The sequence below is a fragment of the Syngnathus floridae genome, chromosome 16 (genome assembly GCF_059516105.1).
Source record: "Syngnathus floridae isolate MCC-2025c chromosome 16, RoL_Sflo_1.0, whole genome shotgun sequence".
Classification (NCBI taxonomy): domain Eukaryota; kingdom Metazoa; phylum Chordata; class Actinopteri; order Syngnathiformes; family Syngnathidae; genus Syngnathus; species Syngnathus floridae.
Genome location: NC_142428.1, coordinates 2,100,837 through 2,121,852, shown reverse-complemented (window position 1 = coordinate 2,121,852; position 21,016 = coordinate 2,100,837). Strand labels below are relative to the sequence as shown.

Sequence of the window (21,016 nt, the reverse complement as noted above, 5' to 3'; positions counted from 1 at the left end):
CTTCAATTGTCATTTGATTGCAAAGTGCGGTTCGGTCGATGTACCACTAGACGGCGCATGTGAACCGTTTTGGAACTTTGCAAAACGCGCGCGCACGCACAAGCGCGCGCAGACTACACTGAAATCAACATGGACTTCGGAGCTGGGTCACTTTCAGCACCAGCTGCTGTCCAGTCCAGTATAGCTCAAATATCCACATTGAACTGAAATGATTGGGGTTTGTCACACATTAAAATGAAACACTATACAATAGTTGAAAGACGATTGAATAAACAATTTTCATCAAGATAAACATTCACATTCAAAATCTTGCTTTACACAGATTTGGAGGGGCCCCCCTGATGACACGCTCCTGGTCCTTCATCACGTCGGGAAGTCTAATATTTGTATTATAAAGTTTGAAACGAGTTTTTAAACTTTTTGAGTCCAGTGACTCTTATGATTATGACGTCAAACAAAACAAGTTAGTGTACCTAATGTATTGGCCGACGAGTGGAAATTTGCCGCGGCCTTGTTATTTTACCACCCGCCCCCTTCACGAAACTGATGTCCGTCTTGACCAATGGCAGACCTGGAAGCCATTAACTCCCGCCTCCTTTGGTCTCTCGAAGGCAAGTGAACTAATCAGCGCTCGCCTGCGCGTGTTCAGCCATTTTGTAAGAAAATCAAGCAAGTCTGCCGCCCTACCTTCGCCTCAGACCTGCATTTTTTTCCTTGTGCAATGGACGGGTGAGTTGTCAAAGCAACCGCTTTCTCGACGCCTTTCTGTCTACGAGTTAATCTTCCGGGCGGATCACGTCTTCGAGCGTCTCGCGGCGTACTATTCGTTGCGTTTCTTGTGTTCCGCTCGCTAAAGTTGTTACTTAAAATTACTTTTCTCCCCCTTCGTCCTCCCCTCCGCCTCCCCCTCCTTCGCGCACCGTCACCCAAACATGCAACAGTTAGCTGCTAGCCTAGCCGTTAGCCTCCGCTAATCGTCGTCAAGTTGTTGAAAAATATATTTTATTTCATGTGTCGACTGGTTCTTAACCACGTGAGAAGATACAGCAGGGTGACAGTAGTTAAGCGTATGTTTGTTTAAACTACGCTGTTCTTTTTTTCCTTGTTTCTTTTTTTTTTTGCGAGCGAGTTAACTTAGGGCAGGTCGAGCTAAAGCAACGTGTCTCATTTCCGCATTCATGTTTTGTGCGGGGAGTCAGGGCCATGTTGGAAGCCACCGATGTCTTCGCCTCCCAACAGTTCGCCTTGATTGAATCCCAGGGACTTTATCAACCGTCGTGGGGGAGCCATATCAAAGCATAGTAAGGCGACTTGATGGCGTGGCGTTTGATCGTCGAGAGTTGCTTCAAAGTCGCCTGCTGCATCTTGCTGTTATTTTTTTTCTTTTTTTTCTTGTTGTCACCCCCCCAACACCCCCTTTCTTTGTCGATCACCTGGATTCGACAGTTGGAATGGATTCTGTGTTGAGTGTACCCGGAGTGCACTCATTTAACTCTTCACCTTTGTCTCTTTTCTCAAGATGCTCTGTCTGTAATCTAAAGCTAAGAGTTTACTTTTGTCTCTTTTTCCTGCAACCTCATAGCCGCCTAGACGCTGACTTGTATCCTCTGGGATCCGGCTACGTCCCTGAAATTGAGTAAGGAATTTTAGTTTTTGTCTTGATGTGAATTTGGTCACGTTTAGGCCCAATTTCCTACTGACAAACCCCTCGTGTTGTCTTTCCACAGCAGTGTCCATGACATATCAGTCGGCACGAAGGTAAGCATCCGATCTCTCTTTGGAGCACTTAAAAATGTACTTGAGTTGACTCTTTTCTAATTAGGTGCATATTTTGTTTCTAACTGCTTTTACACATGAGAATTGGGATCTGAGTTGGCCTATGCAGTAGGGGATGGGTCAAATATTGCCGGCGGGTGGGAGGGATATTGCTGTTTTATGAAGTCTTTGTTTTGCTTGTGTAATTCTTGTGCGTTCGCCCGAGCGCCCTCCCCCCCCTATAATTATAAAAAGTGCTGTCAAAAGCCTTTTTGTAGCGGTCGCAATTCATCTTCATAACATACGACTTGGTGTACGCGATTTGAAAAAGAAGCTTCCTGTTATCTTGTGGTTGTTTTCCTGAGCGTTTTTGACCTTCCTTGCAGTTGAAGATATCTTCATAGCCCTAATCTAAAAAATATAAAAACTTAAATTCTTATCCTGATCCATCTAATTGTAGTATTGTGCATTTAAGAAGGCAGTTTTTTTGTTTTGGGCTAGTTGTACAAAGACCGCGTCGAACTTCAGAGGACCAAATTCACTTTTTGGCTTCTGCGGCTTTGTTGTTCTTATCTTTCTTCCTTGGTAACAGCACCTGAGAAGAAGAACTGTGTAGGTGGCCCGATTGGAGGCAATTTAGCATCCATTGTTTGGCAGGCCAAAGGTCTACGTGTCTGTTTGAACAAGCCATCGGTCGGGTGCGGGCCCTGGATGGGACAAGCCGCACCCTCTCGCCTTCCAGCCGAGCCAGTTTTTCAACATAGCCGCACCGATGGCCGCGGCGCCGCTTGTCTTTTATAAATAAGACACCGATGCACGTCGCGTTAGGGATTTGTGACGGCGCCCTGCTTTGCTGGAATCTTGTAATTATTCGTCTGGGGAAGAGCGTCTGGAATTCCACGGTCACATTCCAACCTCCCCCAAAAGCTCCCTGGTGAGACCCCCCCCTTCCCGTTCACCGCAATGGCAGATGATGGTGGCGGGGCGGTGCATACCTGTGCCTCCTAGAGATTTTTCCTTTTAACGCCAAACAAAAAACCACGCCCGAGTTTTAAGAAGCAGTCGAAACGGCCTCGAGTGTGCCATTTTGAGAGGAAGCTGCGCAACATGTTCAGGAAGTGAGCCAATTATACGATGTCGCCATCAAGGTGACTATTAAGCTGTCCACGCAGCGAGATGGAGAACAAAGCCCATAACTTGGGGCTTGTCTCACGCAATTATGTGGAAAACGGGAATGCGTGGCGCTACTTGTACGCACATTGTAACCTCTCAGCTCTGGAGATATAATTAGAATGAGGAAGTGGAGGGAAAATACCATGAAGCATGTAATCAAGTCCCAATGAGGGCGTTAAGTCAAAGCCTAGAAGCAGGCTTGGTCTTGCTGCTGCCCTTCCTGTTTTCTTTTTCTTTCCTTTCCTCCTTCCCTCCTTCTGTTGAGCGATGATGTGACGTCATCTGCCCACAACTAGTCAGGGCTGAGGCATGTCCTGTTTTTCATGACCAAACATTTGCATGCTTTCCAATGCCACGCTCGTGTGAAAATATGTTCAGTTGTGTCATCAAAAAAGCAATAATGGGTAAAAAAAAAACAATCAAATAATTATTCATTACCTCAAACTAACATCTCACTCATTATTAAATTCATTATTGCATCCATAATTTTATTTTAAATGGCCAGTCAGGTACGCGCAGGTGTCACAATAAGCTGTTGTTTGGCCGTTGCGGCGGTATCGAATGTCTGGGAAGTTCCCGCTTTGCGCAAAGCGAAGGCTCGGTCGGTTCCAGCGGCTATGAAAAGAATGCTCGCAGACCTGCGCGACCGGTTCCGTTTTGAAACGACTGCGAAGCCTCTCGAAAATCCCGGCAAGTCCTAAGGGCTTCCATATGTTTATGCTCTGCCACGTAACAATGGCCCCCAGTCTCATCCGGAACAGGACCTTCATTCATTGCGAGCCCCCGTTGTGGAGCTTAGTCCGCTGAGCCACTTCTTGTGACTGCTGTACTTCATTATCGCCGGGCCATGTGAGCGACATTAAATGGTGGGGATGGGGGGGGGGCACTATCTTTCAAATCCAGATGGCGTCACTGTGTTTTCTTTTTCGCGCAATACCTGTTTGAGAGTCAAGATGGGAGACTCCTCGTCAATGAAAAGGAAACAAAAGACAATGTGGGAACCAAGCCCACGGTATCAAATGGCAAGCCCGAGTGAGCATCTCATTGTCAGCGGCCGGTCGGGGTTTAATGTTACTTCCTCAAGGCTTGCTTTCAAGTCTCAGGTTACGGCACGGCCTACCTTTAGCACACAACGCTCGGGTAACGCGAGAGGCGCGCTCGCCACCTGCCCTCCCGCGCACCCGCATTTAAGTCGTCCTTTTGTGTTGTTTTGCTACAGAGAGGATCCGACGAACTCTTTTCTTCCTGCATCTCCAACGGGCCCTATATCATGAACTCAGGTAGGGTTGCCATGGAAGGAAATGTTTTTTTTGGCTTGCTCATTTAACCGTCTGTGTTGTATGTGTTGCCACGGCGACCGATCCATTATTCAGGAAAGCCGAGAGACGCCTTTTCACTCCTCTGATTGTATCTGTCTCTTGTTTCCACTCCACCTCCCCCCTCGCAGCCAATGGCAACGACAGCAAAAAATTCAAGGGTGACGTCCGCAGTCCCGGTGTTCCGTCACGCGTGGTTCACCTGCGCAAACTGCCCAGCGACATAAACGAGGCCGAGGTCATCGGTCTCGGTTTGCCCTTTGGGAAAGTCACCAATCTGCTGATGCTGAAAGGGAAGAACCAGGTAACGGCCATAACATCTTAGCCAGTACGAAGCATGGTCAGAATTTTTGTGTTGTCACCTTGAGCCTATTTTCTGACATTTCATGCCTTTGTGCTCCTGCCCTCTTAAGGCCTTCCTGGAGCTGAACAGCGAGGAGTGCGCTCAGACCATGGTGAGCTACTACTTGTCGGTGACCCCCGTCATCAGAAACCACCCCATTTACATGCAGTACTCCACCCACAAAGAGCTGAAGACGGACAACTCCCCCAACCAAGTGGTGAGATGCGCGCAAAAGACTCTTTATGCTTCGGTGTGCTCGACGCGCCGCTAAGAAGCGTGTCTTGTTGGGCTCCGCAGCGCGCCCAGGCTGCTTTGCAGGCGGTCAACGCCCTGCACGGCGGCGGCGGCAGCATCGCCGGCATGGCCATTGCGGCCGACGCCAGCGGCCTCGCGGGCGCCACTGCTCAAAGCCCCGTCCTGCGAGTCATTGTGGAGAACCTCTTCTACCCGGTCACCCTGGACGTACTGCACCAGGTATGCGGAGAATGCCCCGGCGCTGACTACTGTCATACATGCCTGCATTTAATAAGCGTGCCCTTCTCCGCTATCCTCAGATATTTTCCAAGTTTGGCACAGTGCTTAAGATCATCACCTTCACAAAGAACAACCAGTTCCAGGCACTCATCCAGTATGCCGACGCCTTGATGGCGCACAATGCTAAAGTAAGGTTAAATACAACCAATGCTGAAGAATGGCTCACGTCATAGCTTTTAGGTGCATTCGAATCCACAGCTTTAATCCTACTGGCTTTTTTTTTTCTTTTTCTCTCAGTGTCTTGACGGGCAGAACATCTACAACGCCTGCTGCACCCTCAGAATCAGCTTCTCCAAGCTCACCAACCTCAATGTCAAATACAACAATGACAAGAGCCGCGACTACACCCGCATGGACCTGCCCACTGCTGATGCGCAGCCCACCTTGGACCACCTGACCATGGCGGCCGCCTGTTGTGAGAGAACCAGTATTTTCGGGCTACATGTGATCCTCGGGGGCACCACCTCTTTGGGCTGGATGTCTTTGACAGTGTTGCCTTTTATTAATGGAGACACTTGTCTTTTTTTCCCCCCACAGCACCAGGTATAATATCTGCCTCGCCATATGGAGGCGCTCACGCATTCCCACCCACCTTTGCCATCCAGCAAGGTCAGTGCAGTCTTCGCTCCATCATCTCTATATTGTCAGTTGAGCCGTGTACGATCGTACCCTCTGAATTCGTTTGTTCCTCCCCCAGGTCTTGCAATGCCCGGCATCCCCAGCGCCTTGGCGTCTCTGGGCGTCGGGCACAGCGGCATGGCGGCGGCAGCGGCCGCCGCCAGTCGCTTCAGCCTGGCCGGCCTGGCCGCCGCCGGTGGCGGACACAACGTCCTGTTGGTCAGCAATCTGAACCCGGAGGTCAGTACGCACTCGCGCGGCTTTTTGAGCAGGCTTGAGAAGGCCATGCAGCGTCAGTGGCTCGATGGCGCCATCTACACAGACCAGCCTTTATTTACTTTGATGAGATCACGCCAAAACAGGCACTTCTCTTTCAGGTCCTCTTGTTTGTTTGACCAAACCTGCTGCATCTCTGACCTGCCACTTTGCTCACTGTGAATTTTAAGTTTATTCAATTACACTAACTTCTTGATTTTGCATAAATATATATATAAAAAACTTGCCATTCCATACTTTCATTTTTTGTCCATCAGTTTGAAATCATTCTTGAGTTGTTTGGAGAGACAATATTACTTTTGACTGCTTAAAAATACACCTTTAGATTATTTTTCTTTCTGTTTGTGTAGCATGTGTTAAGTTACCTGTTTATCACTCGCGTTAAGTCATAACGTTAGGATGAGCTAAAGAGATGAATGCCATTTGACAGCTAAATGCATTTGACGTGATCTGTAGGCGCAGCGTGTGATTGAAAAGTACATATTGTCTCTGCCTTTTTCTGTATTTCATTGTTAATCTTTTTTTCTCTTCTTTTTCTCCTAGTGTTCCCCATAGTGACAGTGCATTTTAATTTAGCCAGTTCTACTGTCTGAAGCACTACATTTCTTTGTGTATACTGACCTTGTTTTTTTACTTCTTTTCTCTCTCTCTCTCTCCCTCCCTCCCTTTCTCCTCTGTACCTCCCCCTCCTTTTTTGTCATTGTTTTTAAAAATCCCCCCTGTCCAATCCCGCCCCTACTTGTACTCTTGCCAACTCACTGCACGGCCAAATGACCAATTATTCCCTCTGTCCTCCCGTTTTTTTTTTCCTTCCCCTCTGCCCCCCCACCCAAAAATCATGGCACACACCAAATTGGACACCACCATCAAATAATCTCATCATTGGCACCCCCAACTTTTTTTTTTTTTTTTTGCCCATAATGTCGACATTCACTCATCACCACCATCTCATCACCTCCCCTCCCTCCCTGCCTCCCTCCCTCCCTCGTCCTTGTTCTCCTCCTTGTCCTCTCTCCATTCTCTCCTTCCACCATGGTACTGTGGCCTTCCCGTGGACCTCGCTGCCTGTGGCCTGCGGACATGTCCCGACTCCACTCCACTGTCCTCCACTCCTCGCCTCTTTTCCCCTGTACCCCGACCCAAATCCCCTCCCACCCCTTTTTTTGGCCCTGCTGCTCCCCCTGCTGTCTCTAAAGAGCGTTACGCCACACTGCCTCTTTATTCTTTTCGGTACGTTATCATCCTTTCATCTCCTTTTTTTATTACTACTGTTACCTGGCAAGGTGGGCATGTCTCGTCTCATGTTATTTTGGCTTTGTTTTAGCTTGATTTTATTCATTAATTTTTCTGACCCCACTGGTGGCTTCTCATCAGCCAAGGGAGGGGGTGGGGGTGTTTTGTCTTTTTGGGCGGGTTTAATTTTATGTGTGTGCGTGTGTGTGTGTGATCTGGTTTGCTTGACATGGGTTTTGAGAGCCGCGGAGGCTGAGAGTGCCACTCAGACCTGCAGAATTTCATTTTTGAACCGCTGTTGTGCTTTAAAACTAATTTGTGTCTTCAAAAGAGCCCCGTGTGTGGCTGATGCTTTTGTCTTTTGCATTTTTTTTACTACAAGTGACATAAATTTAATCCTCTAGCAACAGAAAAAAAATGAAATGCTGCAGCTTTAAAAAAAAAAAAAAAAGTGAGAGCCTTGGGATGATGTCCTTTGTAGTTCCTTTAGTGTTGGTTTATGCATGTGTAGTTTTACTCCTGCACGATTTTGACTAGAATGTATAAGAATCAGCGTCACGCCAAAAGCAATCAACCCCCTTGAACTTTTATTTCCTTTTCCCACCCTTTTAAATCTGCCCTCCCCCCTTAAGGCATAGCTTTTCAAATTTTATTCTACAACTATCCTTTCTTAACCAAAGGCTCCTTAATGTAGGCTTAGTTTGATTCCACACCGGATTGAATTTAGTTCAAGCCTCAAATCAGCACGCGTTCATCCATACGCCCGTAGATTTCGTAGCGTCGTTATTAAAATCGTGTTGGCTGCTGTGATTGGCTGTGTGTGACTCTTGATACCCAGTTACACCGAGTGCCCCCCCCCCCCCCCTCCAATGACAATGTGCTCATGTTCTCCAGGTGTGTACGGCGACGTGATGAGAGTCAAGATCCTGTTCAATAAAAAAGAGAATGCGCTGATCCAGATGGCGGATGGCACTCAGGCTCAGCTAGGTAACGCCACTTCTCTTTCTTATTGAGGCCAGGCCGACCGATGATGTTTAACGTTTGATGCTTTTGCGGCGGCAGCCATCAGCCACCTGAACGGCCAGCGGCTGCACGGCAGGGCCATCCGCGTCACCGTCTCCAAGCACACCACGGTGCAGCTGCCGCGAGAGGGCCAGGAGGACCAGGGCCTGACCAAGGACTTCAGCAACTCACCGCTGCATCGCTTCAAGAAGCCCGGCTCCAAGAACTACTCCAACATCTTCCCACCTTCTGCCACGCTCCATTTGTCCAACATACCGTGAGTCATTCTTGCCACTCTAAAAAAGCTTTGAATCTCAGTGGAATAATAAAATTGTCAACACCACGAGCGTACGATACGGAAGCTCTCAACTTTGCCCCCAACATTCAGGCCTGCTGTGGTGGAGGAAGACCTCAAGAGGCTTTTTGGCAGCTCAGGAGCCACAGTCAAAGCCTTCAAGTTCTTTCAGTAAGCCCCCACCCACCCACCACACACATTTTCTGAGGCTTCTCGTTTTGAGGCCAGGCGTTGAGCCCATTTCTCCTCTTGGACAGAAATGATCGCAAGATGGCCCTGATCCAGATGGGCTCGGTGGAGGAGGCCATTGAGTGCCTGATTGAGTTCCATAACCACGACCTCGGGGAGAACCACCACCTCAGAGTGTCTTTTTCCAAATCAACCATCTGAGTGCCTTCAGCGATTCACCTTCTCGATTGCAGCCCGTTCTGCGGCTCGCACAATCGCAGGTTTCGTGGCAAGTTCCTTTCAGTCATCAGATCAAAGTCTGATTTTTTTTTTTTCTTTTTATATTTTCTTTTTACCTTTCCTTCTTTTATATATATATATATAAAATGGCACCGGGTATGTTAATTGGAGAGACAGCTATTTGGGTTTTTTTTTTTTTGTCTGGGGCAAAAAAAAAAACAGAAAAAAACGGTGCTCTGTCTCAAAAAGAAAGTTTTGTGATTCAGGGAAAAGCTTCCTTATCTGAAAATGTTTTAACCTTTTTACTTTTAAAGAGCCCCGTTCAATATCCAAGCAACACGTTGACGAAAGCACAACCTATTTGGAAATGGGCTCCTTTGCGAGCTCAAGTGCAGGCAGCTGACGAAACCGTCGTCACTTAAAGACCAAATTGCCTAAAATGGCCGCCGCCATCCATACCCCACACACTTATGTAAGCATTCCTGTAGCAAAGTCGCGTGCCCCTTGCCTGTTTGGCCAATCGGACACGATGTAAGGCAAGCCCCCAGACAACTTTGTGCATTTCTATTTTTTTTTTTAAATCTCCTAAGTGCTGTTTTCTTCACGGGATGCGCACCACTATCTGTTTATCGACTTTACGGTCTTTTGTGCCTTACTCCCCCTTCCCTCCCCAACAACCTTTCCGAGCCGCTCGCCTTAAGCGTCACTCCGGCTTCGGGGGAGATGGCGACTCATTCCACGAAAGAGAGAGGAGGAAGAAGAAAAAAAAAACACAAATGTTTACCTAGGACAAGATTTGTGTGCATATATCCCGATACGTATATGTAGAAACTATGAATGTAAGACCAGATAGGCGATGCTCGGCCGTGTTGTAGCGCTCGCTCCTATTAGCTGTCGTGTCGCAGGCTCGTTTAACCTTACATTCGTTTATATGTAGACATCTATACATATTTACATTTATCTATATTTCTTTTTTCTTTCTTTTTTTTAATGTTTAGCATATATGTCTAGCGGAGTGTCTAATAGTGCCTTGAGGCCCGCACACTTCCTGGTCCAGCTCCCTTTTTTTTCCCCCCCCGTTTATGACCGTCGTTTACTTCTTTCTCGTCGTCAGGTGGTTTGTTTGTTTTAATTGTCGGTGGTAGTTTTTCCACCCCATCCCGCTCACCTGACTGCTAACATTCAGTTTGACCACCAAACTCAGGTAACAGTACCTGTGAAAGGACAGCTGCGAGGTGTCGTCTTTTCTTTCCCCCCTTTGCAGTCCAGTTCTTTAGTGCACTTTTTTTTTTTTTTTTTTTTTAAAACACCACCTCGCACCAGATCCCAAAATGTCTTAAAAAGCGTCGTCACATTCCCCGAGTGCCTCCAGCACCGGTTTGACACAAGCCTTTGACCACTGTATAGTTCCGAACCAGATGTGCGCGCACACACACACAGTCACTCGCCTGTTTTGTGTGTGTGTGTGTGGTGTCTATTTTTGTACAAGATATGCATGGTTTAACAAATGTAGCTGCAGACAGACGGTTGTTGTTCTTGTTAAGGACCAAAGTACCCTGTGAGGTTTTGTCGTGTTGTCATTTGAGCCCCCCCCCCCCTCGTAATCCACTTTTTTTTTCCCCCCTCGTGCCTTCGTACAGTTAGGTCCGCCTTCTTTCTATTCCATACAAGTGAACCCACCCCCCTCTTCCTCCATTACACGTGAGTCTTATTCCTCCTTCCTGTTCCGCACAAACTTTGTAGCTCACTCAAAACGAAGGCCTCGTCGCCTATCCTCGGTTGCCTTTGCACGGACATGCCTTAGTCGCACAACTTGAGTCGATACTGTATCTTCGCTCCCCCAATATGGCTTTAGAATGGTGTAGATGATGATCACGCCGCCGCCTTTTTTTTTTTTTTTTCTCGTGTGCGTCACAAGCTTTTACGTTTCTGCTTTTTATATGGGGGTTGTTGTTGTATGAATTGACACAGGGCTGACGGTTGTATATATTCATGTTTTTGTACCACACAATCATTTGGATAATATTGACTTTACGTTTCCAAACGTGTATATTTTGATATGACAGTACCAGACCTATTAAAAGAAAGAAAAAGAGCTCCCCCTTCGTTTGGGAGATTTCAAAACAAGACTGGTCTGAACACACGTGTCTCTGTATGTGCCCCCCCCCCCCCTCGCCACCATCTTGTTCTTGCTACGCTGCATCTTCTGCTGCCTTCAATAAATCTTTAGTTTGTTCCTTCTTTCATCTGGCCTCATTTGGTTTCTGTCTCTTCCCTCCCTTCCTGTGGAACTGATGCCTGGTTAACATCTTGTAACATTTTCCGCCATCACCGTTTTACTACTCTATTTTTATTTGTTAAATCTTGCATTTCCCAACTTCACTCATCTTCAAATGTAGACTGGCTTTGGCGAAAAGTCTTGAGGGAAGTGCATTTTTATCCTTAGTCCTGTGAAATTTCAGCTTCCATGCTGCCAGAAATTGCATCCCTCCTGTTGTCCACCAGGGGGCAGTGATGCTCCCTGTTTGGGCCCACAGCGTTGACATTACCTGCCAGCTCTCCCAATGTCACGAGTGTGACACTTAATCTCAAGTGTCTCCTCCTGGCTTTGTGGTATTAGGCCCCCTCTACCTTCCTTTTTGTCCCGACTCACTGACGGAGCGGCGACGGGGATTAACCTCGCTTCTTCGCCATCGTCAGATGAGGACAAAAGTGAAAGGGAGAATACAACGCTGCGAGCTGGGAGTGTGGTCCTCAGAAAAGTTTGTTGCTGCTCTACCTTGCATGAGAATGCAGCCTTTGAAGGTCACACAAGAGTTGAAGGATGCGGTATGTTTTCCATCATTGCAAATCAATTGAGGTAAAATCCTGAGACTTGATTGCATAAGTGTGCACCCCCTCTTAATTGGAATCTAGTTGTCTCCTTTGGATTTATGTTCACATGTGGCGTCTGCATTTTGCTCCGCCCCAGCAGCCAAGAGTGCCCGATCCTCCGCTGAATAAATTAAAATGCAAAGAGATTGCATAATTGGGCAGAAGGCGAATTTCAAAGCCAGATCATCCAAACATGCCAGAGCTTTGCTTTTTAAAATCAAACCCCAATTCCAAACTTGCTATCAATTCATCTTCCACTGGCTCATCTGAAGGAGTGTTTTTGCAAACGCTTAACTTTTAATATTAAGGTCCACGTCACCGGGCTTTGAAAATGGAATCCATGAGGGGGGGGTTTTCACATCTGGCACCACTTATTGACATCAATATGCGTCTCTCTTCTAATCACGCAAAAACTCGCCACGCGTATACTCACTCCAGCTGCCTTCTCTTTGCTCGGCCTCATTCTGAATAGCGACTGGCCCATTTTTTGTCATTATGAACTTGATCAATCCCAGCAAGAAGAAGGGGTTACTTGGTGGTACCTGCTTGCAATGGGGAAGAAAAAAAACAAACTCCCCCCACTAGCGGAAGACAGTACTTTACATTCCAGCCGGATTTTTTTTTGAGACCGTAACTCTACGGGTCACAGTTAAAGCAGTCATCCCTCCACATCCGAATCCCCTCAAATAGCGTTTAGGCTGTGCAGCTTATGTGATTTAGACTCAATGTCAGCGTGACAGCAGAAGAGCAAAACCGCCTTTTTGCTTCACGGCGGCTGCGTGCCACAACTGGACTGGAGTTGTTGAAGCTATGCATTGCTGCGTTTGGTCGGAACACCACTAAATAAGTCTGACAAATTCTAATTTTCAAACGGCTATTTAAATCCAAAATGACTGACTTTGCTCTTTTCAAAAAGACTTTTGACATGTTGGACCATCTAATGGCTACTGAGAATCAAAATCGCTTCTTGCTTCTTCCAATTTGTTTTTGTGGCTCTACTCATCTCTTAGAGAGACATCCACCCTTTTCCTTACAAGAAAAAAAAAAAAGCACAGCAGCCAACCAGGAGACTGTCCACCTGTTTACATATGCAGGCCTCTCAGACAGATGTTGAATAATTCATCCCTGCGGGCGGGCGGGCGGACGACATGCGCCTGTATTTGGGTTACGCTTCTGCAATGTGCGCGCGCGCCGTTATCCCTACCCAAAAAAAAATCCGAGGCTACTTTTCAAGAAGTAGGACACAAAGTAGACACAAAAGGAGAATCATTTTGCTTTTTATGATCTTCACAGCCAGCACATTCTCCCATTTGATGACAAACCTGCAAATCAAATATGGCAGATAAAGTCAATTTGAAATCATCTTTTTAGGTATGCTATGTGGCATATCATAAATTATTTTTTATTTCGTTGTTGTCTTGATTGTCCTCCAATTGTGGAATGACCCATAAAAGTGATGGAGAGTTTTAAGCAGGGCCGTATATCACCTGACTGGCGACGAGGTGTTTTGGTGACTCCCCCCCTCCTCGTCCACCCCCTGCTCTCTCAGTGTCTGGTGCTTTTATGGCGCCGCGTGTTTTTACACCCGGCTGCATGCGCCGCCCTTTTTGGACCTCCATTTGGACAGTGCGGGCCGCGCTCCATCCATGCGTCAGGCGCCACCGTTCTCGCTCGCCATCCATCTTCGCCTCAGCTTTCAAATAGGCTGAACTTTACGGTGCGTCTTAAAAACGCCTTCGGTAACGGAGAGTGGCGCCGGAGCATTGGACGGCTAATTCTTGCTCTATGGACACATCATTAGGTACACCTCTGGTTTCCAAAGTCAAAAATGAAATGTCCCTGCGTGCAATAACGCAAGTCAGCCGCCAGAGGGCGTGACGCAGACTCATGCTTGCTTCCGTCGCAGACAAATAAGTAAGAGGAAGGGGGGGGGGTGGATGTTGTGGTGGTGAGAGAGCGAGAGCCTCTCACACACGCGGAGAGGGAGAGGTGGAAGGCTGCGCGGTGCGGGGAGCCTCTTTGGACGCGGTGGATTGTACGTGCGTGGGCAGCGAGGATGCGAGGAGTTGGGACGCATATTCGCTGGATGTATCGCAGCATGCTCTTTGCAGCGTGCACCTGAACGCCGCCGGCGTTGCTGCTGTGCTGGAGCTTCCTTCCAAACGAAAGAAAAGCTTCGCTCCCCGCCTCTTTTAGCGCGTGATGCTGGGAGAAAAGTTTGGGAAGATACGCAGACGAAGCCACTCCTCGGCAAGACCAGCACAAGAGCCCCGTGTGAGTACCCCACGAGCACCGCGCACTCCTGCAGCTCCTTCCACTTTCTTCAGCGAGATTGTTTTAACTTTCCAGGATGACTTGAGGAGTCGTCGCTGAGGATTCAAGCAGCAGCCAAGACGACAGAGCGAGAAGATAAGACGAGCCTCCAGAAAAGAGAGCGAACCTTCACCATGGCAGTCAAGTGCGGAGCGATGGAGGTGCTGATCCTGGCTGCGCTCTCGTGGATGTGCGTGTGGGCCGAGGAGAAGATCATCTTTGACAGGCACTCCGTCTACTGGAACAGCTCCAACCCCAAGTGAGTGCGCCGTTGGCAGCTGGTGCGCATGCGCCTGCTTAATTACCGCTAATTAGAAGGAACCTCAACTCGTAATTTTGGGCGCACACTGTTAACATTGGGGTAGGCCAAAATTCTTATTTCAAGCCAAGAGGAGGAATTCAAAGGATTATTTAGATATGTTACTGTCATTAAAAAAATAATTAAACATTTATGCTAATTAGGATCAACCCATACTTCATTTCTGTATTAGTGGACATTTTTTTCTTGACTGTGGCATAATGTAAAAGTAAAATCATATTGTAAAAAAGTAAGGAGTAAAAAAATAGACCTGTTATAATGAAATTTAATTGATTTTTTTTATTTGCGGTTCATATTGCACGCTTGAGGCAAGGCATCGGACAATTCAAATCGGGCGTGTAGGCGACAACAAATATTTCCCATCACATTTGGTGATATTTTTATTTAAACAATTTAGTAATTTTGCATGCCTTTAATGTCCCAATGCCTACGTCTTTCTTCACCTTATGGCTTTATCTCTCGGTGAAGCAACATGTGGCTCAGTGTGAAAAATGATTTTATTCTCTCTATTCCAAGTAATTGTCATCAACGACATAGGCGGAACCAAAACGACAACTCGTGGCTGTTGCAAATGAAAAACATTCATGCACTTGTGATTTGAACAGGCCACTGGGCGTGGCTTATTTTTCCACCAGCCATTGAGGCAGTTGCTATCGAACCCGGTGAACTCTGCCTAGTGACAGCTGGCAACAATCACATCATGTCGAGTGCCATTTTGATGGATGAGGTTGACTTTCATATTAAGTTGTGAATAAAATCAATCAAATACCTTCCGCTAACAACCCGGGCTAAACTTACCTTCCCATTTAAAACAATATAACTCATACTCATGGTTAAGCTGTATTAGAATTTGATTTTCGGAAAAATAAATGTATGTTTGATCAGAAAAATGTAGAAATCAAGCAACGATGAGCCCCTGATGGGTTGTTGTTTTTTGAGCTTGCACTTGTCTGTGACTACATCACTTCTCCACTGAAGCCATCTCAAATATTTATCAGGCAAGGGGAGAACATTTTCTTCCTTTCTTGCTCTCCCTCTCTTCTTTTCCTCTCTCTTCACTTTCCTTTTTCCCCTTTCTCGCACACGAATGCGCGTGCACATAACGCAAACATCAGCGGCTATGTTGAAGCTATATTCACGGTTGCCGGGGGAGATGTTATTCCGTTGGGTGGGAGGGAGGATGGGGGGGGGGGGTAAGGTAGAGGGGGGGGGGCATATCAAAAATGCATTGCAATGAATCAGGACTGTGGCGCGGGCTTCACTGGCTTCCTCCTTGTTTGCTTTGTGTCTATTCAAGACATTGATGGTGCATTACCCACACTACTATTTATATACGCGAAAGCCACTATGGATTTTTTTTTTCTTTTTCCCCTCCGCATCTCGGCGTGCTGGATGTCACTCGCGTTCTTGTTGCTGTGCGATGCGTGTGTTACGGAAATGCACGTGGTCCTTTCAAGACGGTGGAATACTTCATATTGGGCAAAGTTGTTGGGGTGGGGAAGCCAAGTGTATTGTGAGAATAAAATAGTTAAAAAATATATTACAAGGGACTTTTAGTAATACAATTAGCCTGCAGTGTGCAAAGTGTGCAAAATGGCAAACCTATGTAAAAACTGACACATTTGAACATGAGTGGGAATGCATTTTTTTTTAAATCAAAAATTTGATCAAAACAAAGTATAAAGGATCAATTATTGTGATTAGAAAATTATTTTACAGACACAGGCTACACATTTGCCCTATTGAAAATTACTTTGATTGCTCTTTTAAATGCAAGATTTTAGAAGGCAGAAAAAAAGCTTAAGAAAAATAAAATACAATTTTAAGGAGTAAAATAATACAGGTTAACAAAATGGCAAAAGTTTGTTCCATTGAAAACCAGTGGAAATGCTATTTTCAAAACACAAAGAAGTAAATAAATATTCTATTATGATTCTAATGAGGGGCCTGGATGGGAGGGGGCGTGAGGTGCTCTCCATTTAATTTTAAGATCTGCTCAAATAATCCAATTCAAAACATTCAGGAGGCTTTCAGTCCTTCACACAATCCCATCCATACATTTTGCCGCTGTGATGTCACATGCATGTGACATCATCATCATCATCATCGTCTCAATGTAGCGCAACAGCACAGCTGTGCCATATAGAAAGATGCGGGAGTGAAACACTCGTACACACTGACTGGAGGCTGCAAGATGTAGGTCACACACCCACACAAACATCCACACACGCTGTCCATTCAGGTTGCATTTTCTTACTTCTATATACACGCACACACACACACACACATTGGCCCATATACAAAAAAGAAGCTTACAGGTTATGGGGCTTTGTTCAGCCTGAGGAGCTAATGTGCTCACAAAAATGGCTACTTTAACACACACACACACACACACGGGCCAGCTCATTGGTCCAGAAGCAGCATCTCGTCTAATCCCCCTCTTTCTCCTTCAAAAAGGCGCCCCACCCCACCCCACCCCACCTCACCCCCTCCCGTCCGTCTTTGTTCCCCGCTCGCGCTTCATCTCGACCGTCTTTGAGGACGAGCGCCCCGTCGTTCTCCGGGATGCGCCCGATCTCCTTGAGATTCGTATGCGCGCACAATGGTTTGTTTAGTCAACTGCAGAGAGTAGCAGGTGTTTCCAAATGCTGACCTCTGACCTATTTGCCGCTCCCTATTTACAATTTGTCATTTTCTGTTGAACCTCTTCTCAGCAGTTCATTGAAAAACACAATAGAAAAGTAGTCATTGTTGTGAAGAAAGTACATCAGAAGTGGGAACATGGGTGAAGGAAAGCATAATGTGAGCGTTAAAGTTGAAACCCTTTGAACGGGTCGAGAAACGCGGAAGGGCCACAAAATTGCTATTCGCTGACTCAGCTTTTCTTTTTGCGTATTTTAGGGTATGTTACAAACTGGCTCGCCACTGAATTGGATTCCGCAAGACAAATGCGAGCTGGACTCCAAAGATTAGCGCCCATGGCACGAAAATTCACACAAGTTGCAGCCAAACCGAGCGGAAATGTCTGGAAATGAAAGGAAGATTACCGCGGCGAGAAAGCGCTTAAAAGCGCACGGCCCGACGGGCCCGGCAGGGGGTCGTCCGGGAACAGGTACGAGGGGTGGACTCAGACAGGAACCGTCTGGAGTGAGAAATTTGAAATGTGGCTCAAATGTCGTTGTGAATCAACAATTGCAGCCACTATTTGGCAAGATCAGTGTGATCCGGAACAGGAGCGCTATAAAACTCATTTTTCTCATATGCTAATGAGGCTAATGAGGCGGGATCAACATATGTTGTGCCTTATCGCAACCTTCTGGTCCCCCCCCTCCGGCCAGTGTATTAATCTCACCTCCGCTTTAATCCCAAATTTAATCTAAACGGCACTGGAAGGCTTTTTTTTTTAAGGACTTTCAGTCTTACATTGTCTCATTGTTAGCGGCGTTATTAACATGCGCATATCGTATTAAAGTGGGTACAATAAATCCCCAAAGTCAGGCCCAATTTTGTTTGTTTTGAAATACAAGCGACACGATTGTCAAAGCTAAGAAAATGAGACACCATCTCAGAATTTGGTTATTCATTTTTCTTGTCTTTGTTATATTTTATTTTTGACACCAAAGTCTTGCCTTGACGTACAAACTAGGGTGTGGCGATACATAAAAGAAAATATGTCCTTGCTTCACATTTTTGCATCCTGAAATGAACTTTTTTTGCCCTTTCATGTCGAATTCTGTGGGGTCACGTTGACGTACAAGCTAAATCCAGCTTTGAGTTGTTGTTATTTGGGTTCATTTGAATAATTGATGAAACGTTGTTGAGGGGCGGTGCATTTAAAAAAAAAAAACTTATATTTAAAACCGACGGAGGGCCGAGCATTCTCAGAACATGGTCGGTATTCCCGCGTGTCCTTCCTGACGCAGCGCACGTTCCCTTTGATGAAAATCGAGGTTAACTTGCCACATTCTCTGTCTTTGCTCGCTCAGCCACCCGCATCCTAATCCTCTCTCTCCCGCAACATTTGACGAGGCTGTAATGACGGCGCTGATGTTTATGGAGATGACGCCGATAAGCGTAATGAAAACAGAGCGCGGATTAATGGCGCTGATTAAAATGTTGATGTGAGAACAGAGCGACGCTATTGATGCTCGCCGATCACGCCGGCCTCCAACAAGTTGGCATTTTGAAATGATCTGTCCATTCAACTGAATGGAAATGTCATTAATCTGTTCCAACACACCTCAAAAAAATAACCCAAAATGTGGAATTTTTTTTTAATAAGAAAAATAACACTCCACACTATTGTACTTTACAAAAATACAATTAATCAGCTAATATGAGCTCTTTTAAAATTGGCAAAAATCAAAACTTTCATATAGCTTGACATGTATGGATTGTACCAGCCAGTGTTTTGAGAAGGGGCATTTGATACATCTTTTTCTATTGAATATATTTTATATTATTTATACAGTATATTATTACTGGCCAGTATTTGGCAAAATTTAGTCGGATTTTTACAAAGTAATTTTATAACTAAAAGCAGAAAAAAGTCTACTTTGCAGTGATCCGTGCGTAGTGATCGATGACAGCTTTCATAGCGACGCTAAAATGACATTAAAGACAATGTGATTACACATTTTCACATGATTGAGAAGGCCACGAGAGAAGTGTGTGTGTGTGTGTGTGTGTGTGTGGATGAGCGGGAGGGAAGCGGGTGGGGGGGGCTCCGCTCCATTAAAGATTCTCCCTGCCTCACCATCTCCCTGCGGAGAAGGCAAAGAGGGAAGATGTGAGCACATTATTAGTTTTTTGGCAGCTTCCATTGGAAATAGAAAATGAGATTCTTTGCTGATGAGATTGAGACGTCACCCAAATACTCTCATGAAGATCCACTCCGGTGAACTCCTGCATAGTCGAGGTTCCGGCAAATTTTCTATTCACCTTATTTTAGGTGGCTAGGTATCATTTCTTCTTACATATTTTACATGTGGCGGTCTCCTAAATGAGGTCAGAGATCAATCCCAAAACACAATGGGGACGGAAAGCGGCGTGAGACTCGCAGGTGGTTCTCGCCGTGACGGGATCGACTGCGGAATCGACGGGGGGGCTCCGAGCGTCGTCGGGAGCTCTGCTGCATACTCGGCGTTTGATCAACTTCAAACGGGCCGCGCTTCCTATCTTTTTCGAGTCTGGAGAGGAGCGAGTGTTTCCTGCAAGCATGCCCACGTGTTTGTGTGTGTTTGCTGACAAAAGCGTTCCGGGTGTTTTTTGTTAGTGTAAAATGGGTCAAATCCAAACACGCTCATGAGCTGCGCTACGCATTTGACTCCAGTGAGTGAGGACTGCAAGTCGAGTCAAAAATGTGCTTGACAATCTAATCGAGGCAGCCCCACGGGTCTAAGCACAGTATTGTGATTCAAATTGCGTTTTTGGAATATGAATGAAGCTGAAAAATTCGCCACGCTCGTTTTGAGCCATCTCAAAGGGTGGCGGCCATTTTGTCTTGTCCTGCCACTTGTTGTTGACTGAAAATGACATCACAGTGCCTATAAGGCCCCGGGGAATTTTATTTTTTCCATAGAATAAAATTTACTTCCTCATCATTATAGACTAAAATTACTGCACTTAATATAACTTATAAATTCATAATAAATGAATATACGTCAGCGTGTAGCACTGGATGTCTCCTAACCTCAAATATTACTTCACGCATCTTTGCATCTTCCTCATCATGTCTTTTCTCTCCCTTCTTGCACCTTCTTATCTTTTTTATTTTTTTTTATTTTGGTTTTGATGTGGTCGGCACTTGTGGGCCTTGAAGATCTGCAGCTCCAGAGAGCTCATTAATTCCATCAACGCGGACGAGTCGCCGGGAACGATGTAGCTGGAAAGCAAAAAAAAAAAAAAAAAAAAAAAAACCCAATCCGGCTCGCCCCCCTGCAGCCTGTTCATGCGCGTTACAGACGACCGCCACTTTCATTTCCTTCCTTCTTGCGTACATGGCGTGAAGGTGAATTATAGCTTGTGCATGTCATCATGAGATCAAAACTATGCACGTGCGTGCGTATAGAAGAAAAGAAGAGAATCATCTTTGATGTAACTACAAACGTCATCAAAATAAATTAAATACAATTATTACTACAGTAACAATTGCCTTCAACACGACAGGGCAACAAAAGTTTTTTTGCACTCAATTTTGTGACGTCAGTTGAATCCAAGTCGCTTAATCGATGATGTCATTCATATTTTTTCAGTACCGGCGTCACGTGCAGTGTAAGTCACCGTCCAAATAAAGCAACTTAAGGGCCCCTCCCAATTATTTGCCCGCCGAGAAAGCAAATCTCACATATTTCTCGCCAACCAGGAAAGTTCTGGAATAATCCAATTCCAATAGCTGCGGGCAACACGCACCGCGGATCAAATCCGTGACGGGACGGGCCTTCTCGCTCACCCCAAGGCCGCACTGGTGGCCAAAAGCTGCCTTTTCTTTTTTTTTTTTAATTACATGCAAATGTTCAGCAGCAAAGATTTTTTTCTTAAGGCATTTTTTACTTTAT

The 21,016-nt window shown here is 46.0% G+C and overlaps 2 protein-coding genes across 5 annotated transcripts in view; both read left to right on the top strand.

Annotated features, from left to right (window-relative positions):
- The first annotated feature begins 628 nt into the window (after positions 1-628).
- On the top strand, positions 629-11,080 carry ptbp1a (polypyrimidine tract binding protein 1a). Of its 3 annotated transcripts, none has more exons than XM_088399802.1 (17): positions 707-729; positions 1,200-1,301; positions 1,583-1,636; positions 1,731-1,758; positions 4,148-4,208; positions 4,376-4,548; positions 4,658-4,804; positions 4,885-5,061; positions 5,142-5,249; positions 5,359-5,536; positions 5,659-5,730; positions 5,819-5,979; positions 7,212-7,245; positions 8,143-8,235; positions 8,311-8,527; positions 8,639-8,716; positions 8,803-11,080. In XM_088399802.1, exons 1-17 carry the CDS (start codon positions 722-724, stop codon positions 8,933-8,935), a joined length of 1,824 nt encoding a protein of 607 aa, XP_088255928.1. In that variant the 5' UTR covers positions 707-721; the 3' UTR covers positions 8,936-11,080. The 3 variants fall into 3 exon arrangements, with proteins under 3 accessions (XP_088255930.1, XP_088255928.1, XP_088255927.1); XM_088399801.1 differs by having other exon boundaries at positions 1,728-1,758; XM_088399804.1 differs by lacking the exon at positions 1,200-1,301 and having other exon boundaries at positions 629-729; positions 1,728-1,758.
- A 2,681-nt stretch (positions 11,081-13,761) lies between these two features.
- The window catches only part of efna2a (ephrin-A2a), a 30,150-nt gene continuing 22,895 nt past the window's right edge, over positions 13,762-21,016 (top strand). The window contains exons 1-2 of one of the 2 annotated variants that reach the window (XM_088399809.1): positions 13,762-14,101; positions 14,177-14,399. In XM_088399809.1, coding sequence (XP_088255935.1) covers positions 14,275-14,399 — 125 coding nt within the window. In that variant the 5' untranslated portion in view covers positions 13,762-14,101; positions 14,177-14,274. Of the gene's footprint in view, positions 14,102-14,170; positions 14,400-21,016 lie in introns of those variants that run through there. The other variant, XM_088399810.1, reaches the window with a different exon arrangement.

What these genes read in the sequence shown, in the direction of transcription:
- ptbp1a (XM_088399801.1), top strand. An exon ending in TGCTGAAAGGGAAGAACCAG is followed by an intron (nt 4,549 to 4,657) that starts GTAACGGCCATA and finishes TGCCCTCTTAAG; the next exon opens with GCCTTCCTGGAGCTGAACAG. An exon ending in CACCTTTGCCATCCAGCAAG is followed by an intron (nt 5,731 to 5,818) that starts GTCAGTGCAGTC and finishes TTCCTCCCCCAG; the next exon opens with GTCTTGCAATGCCCGGCATC.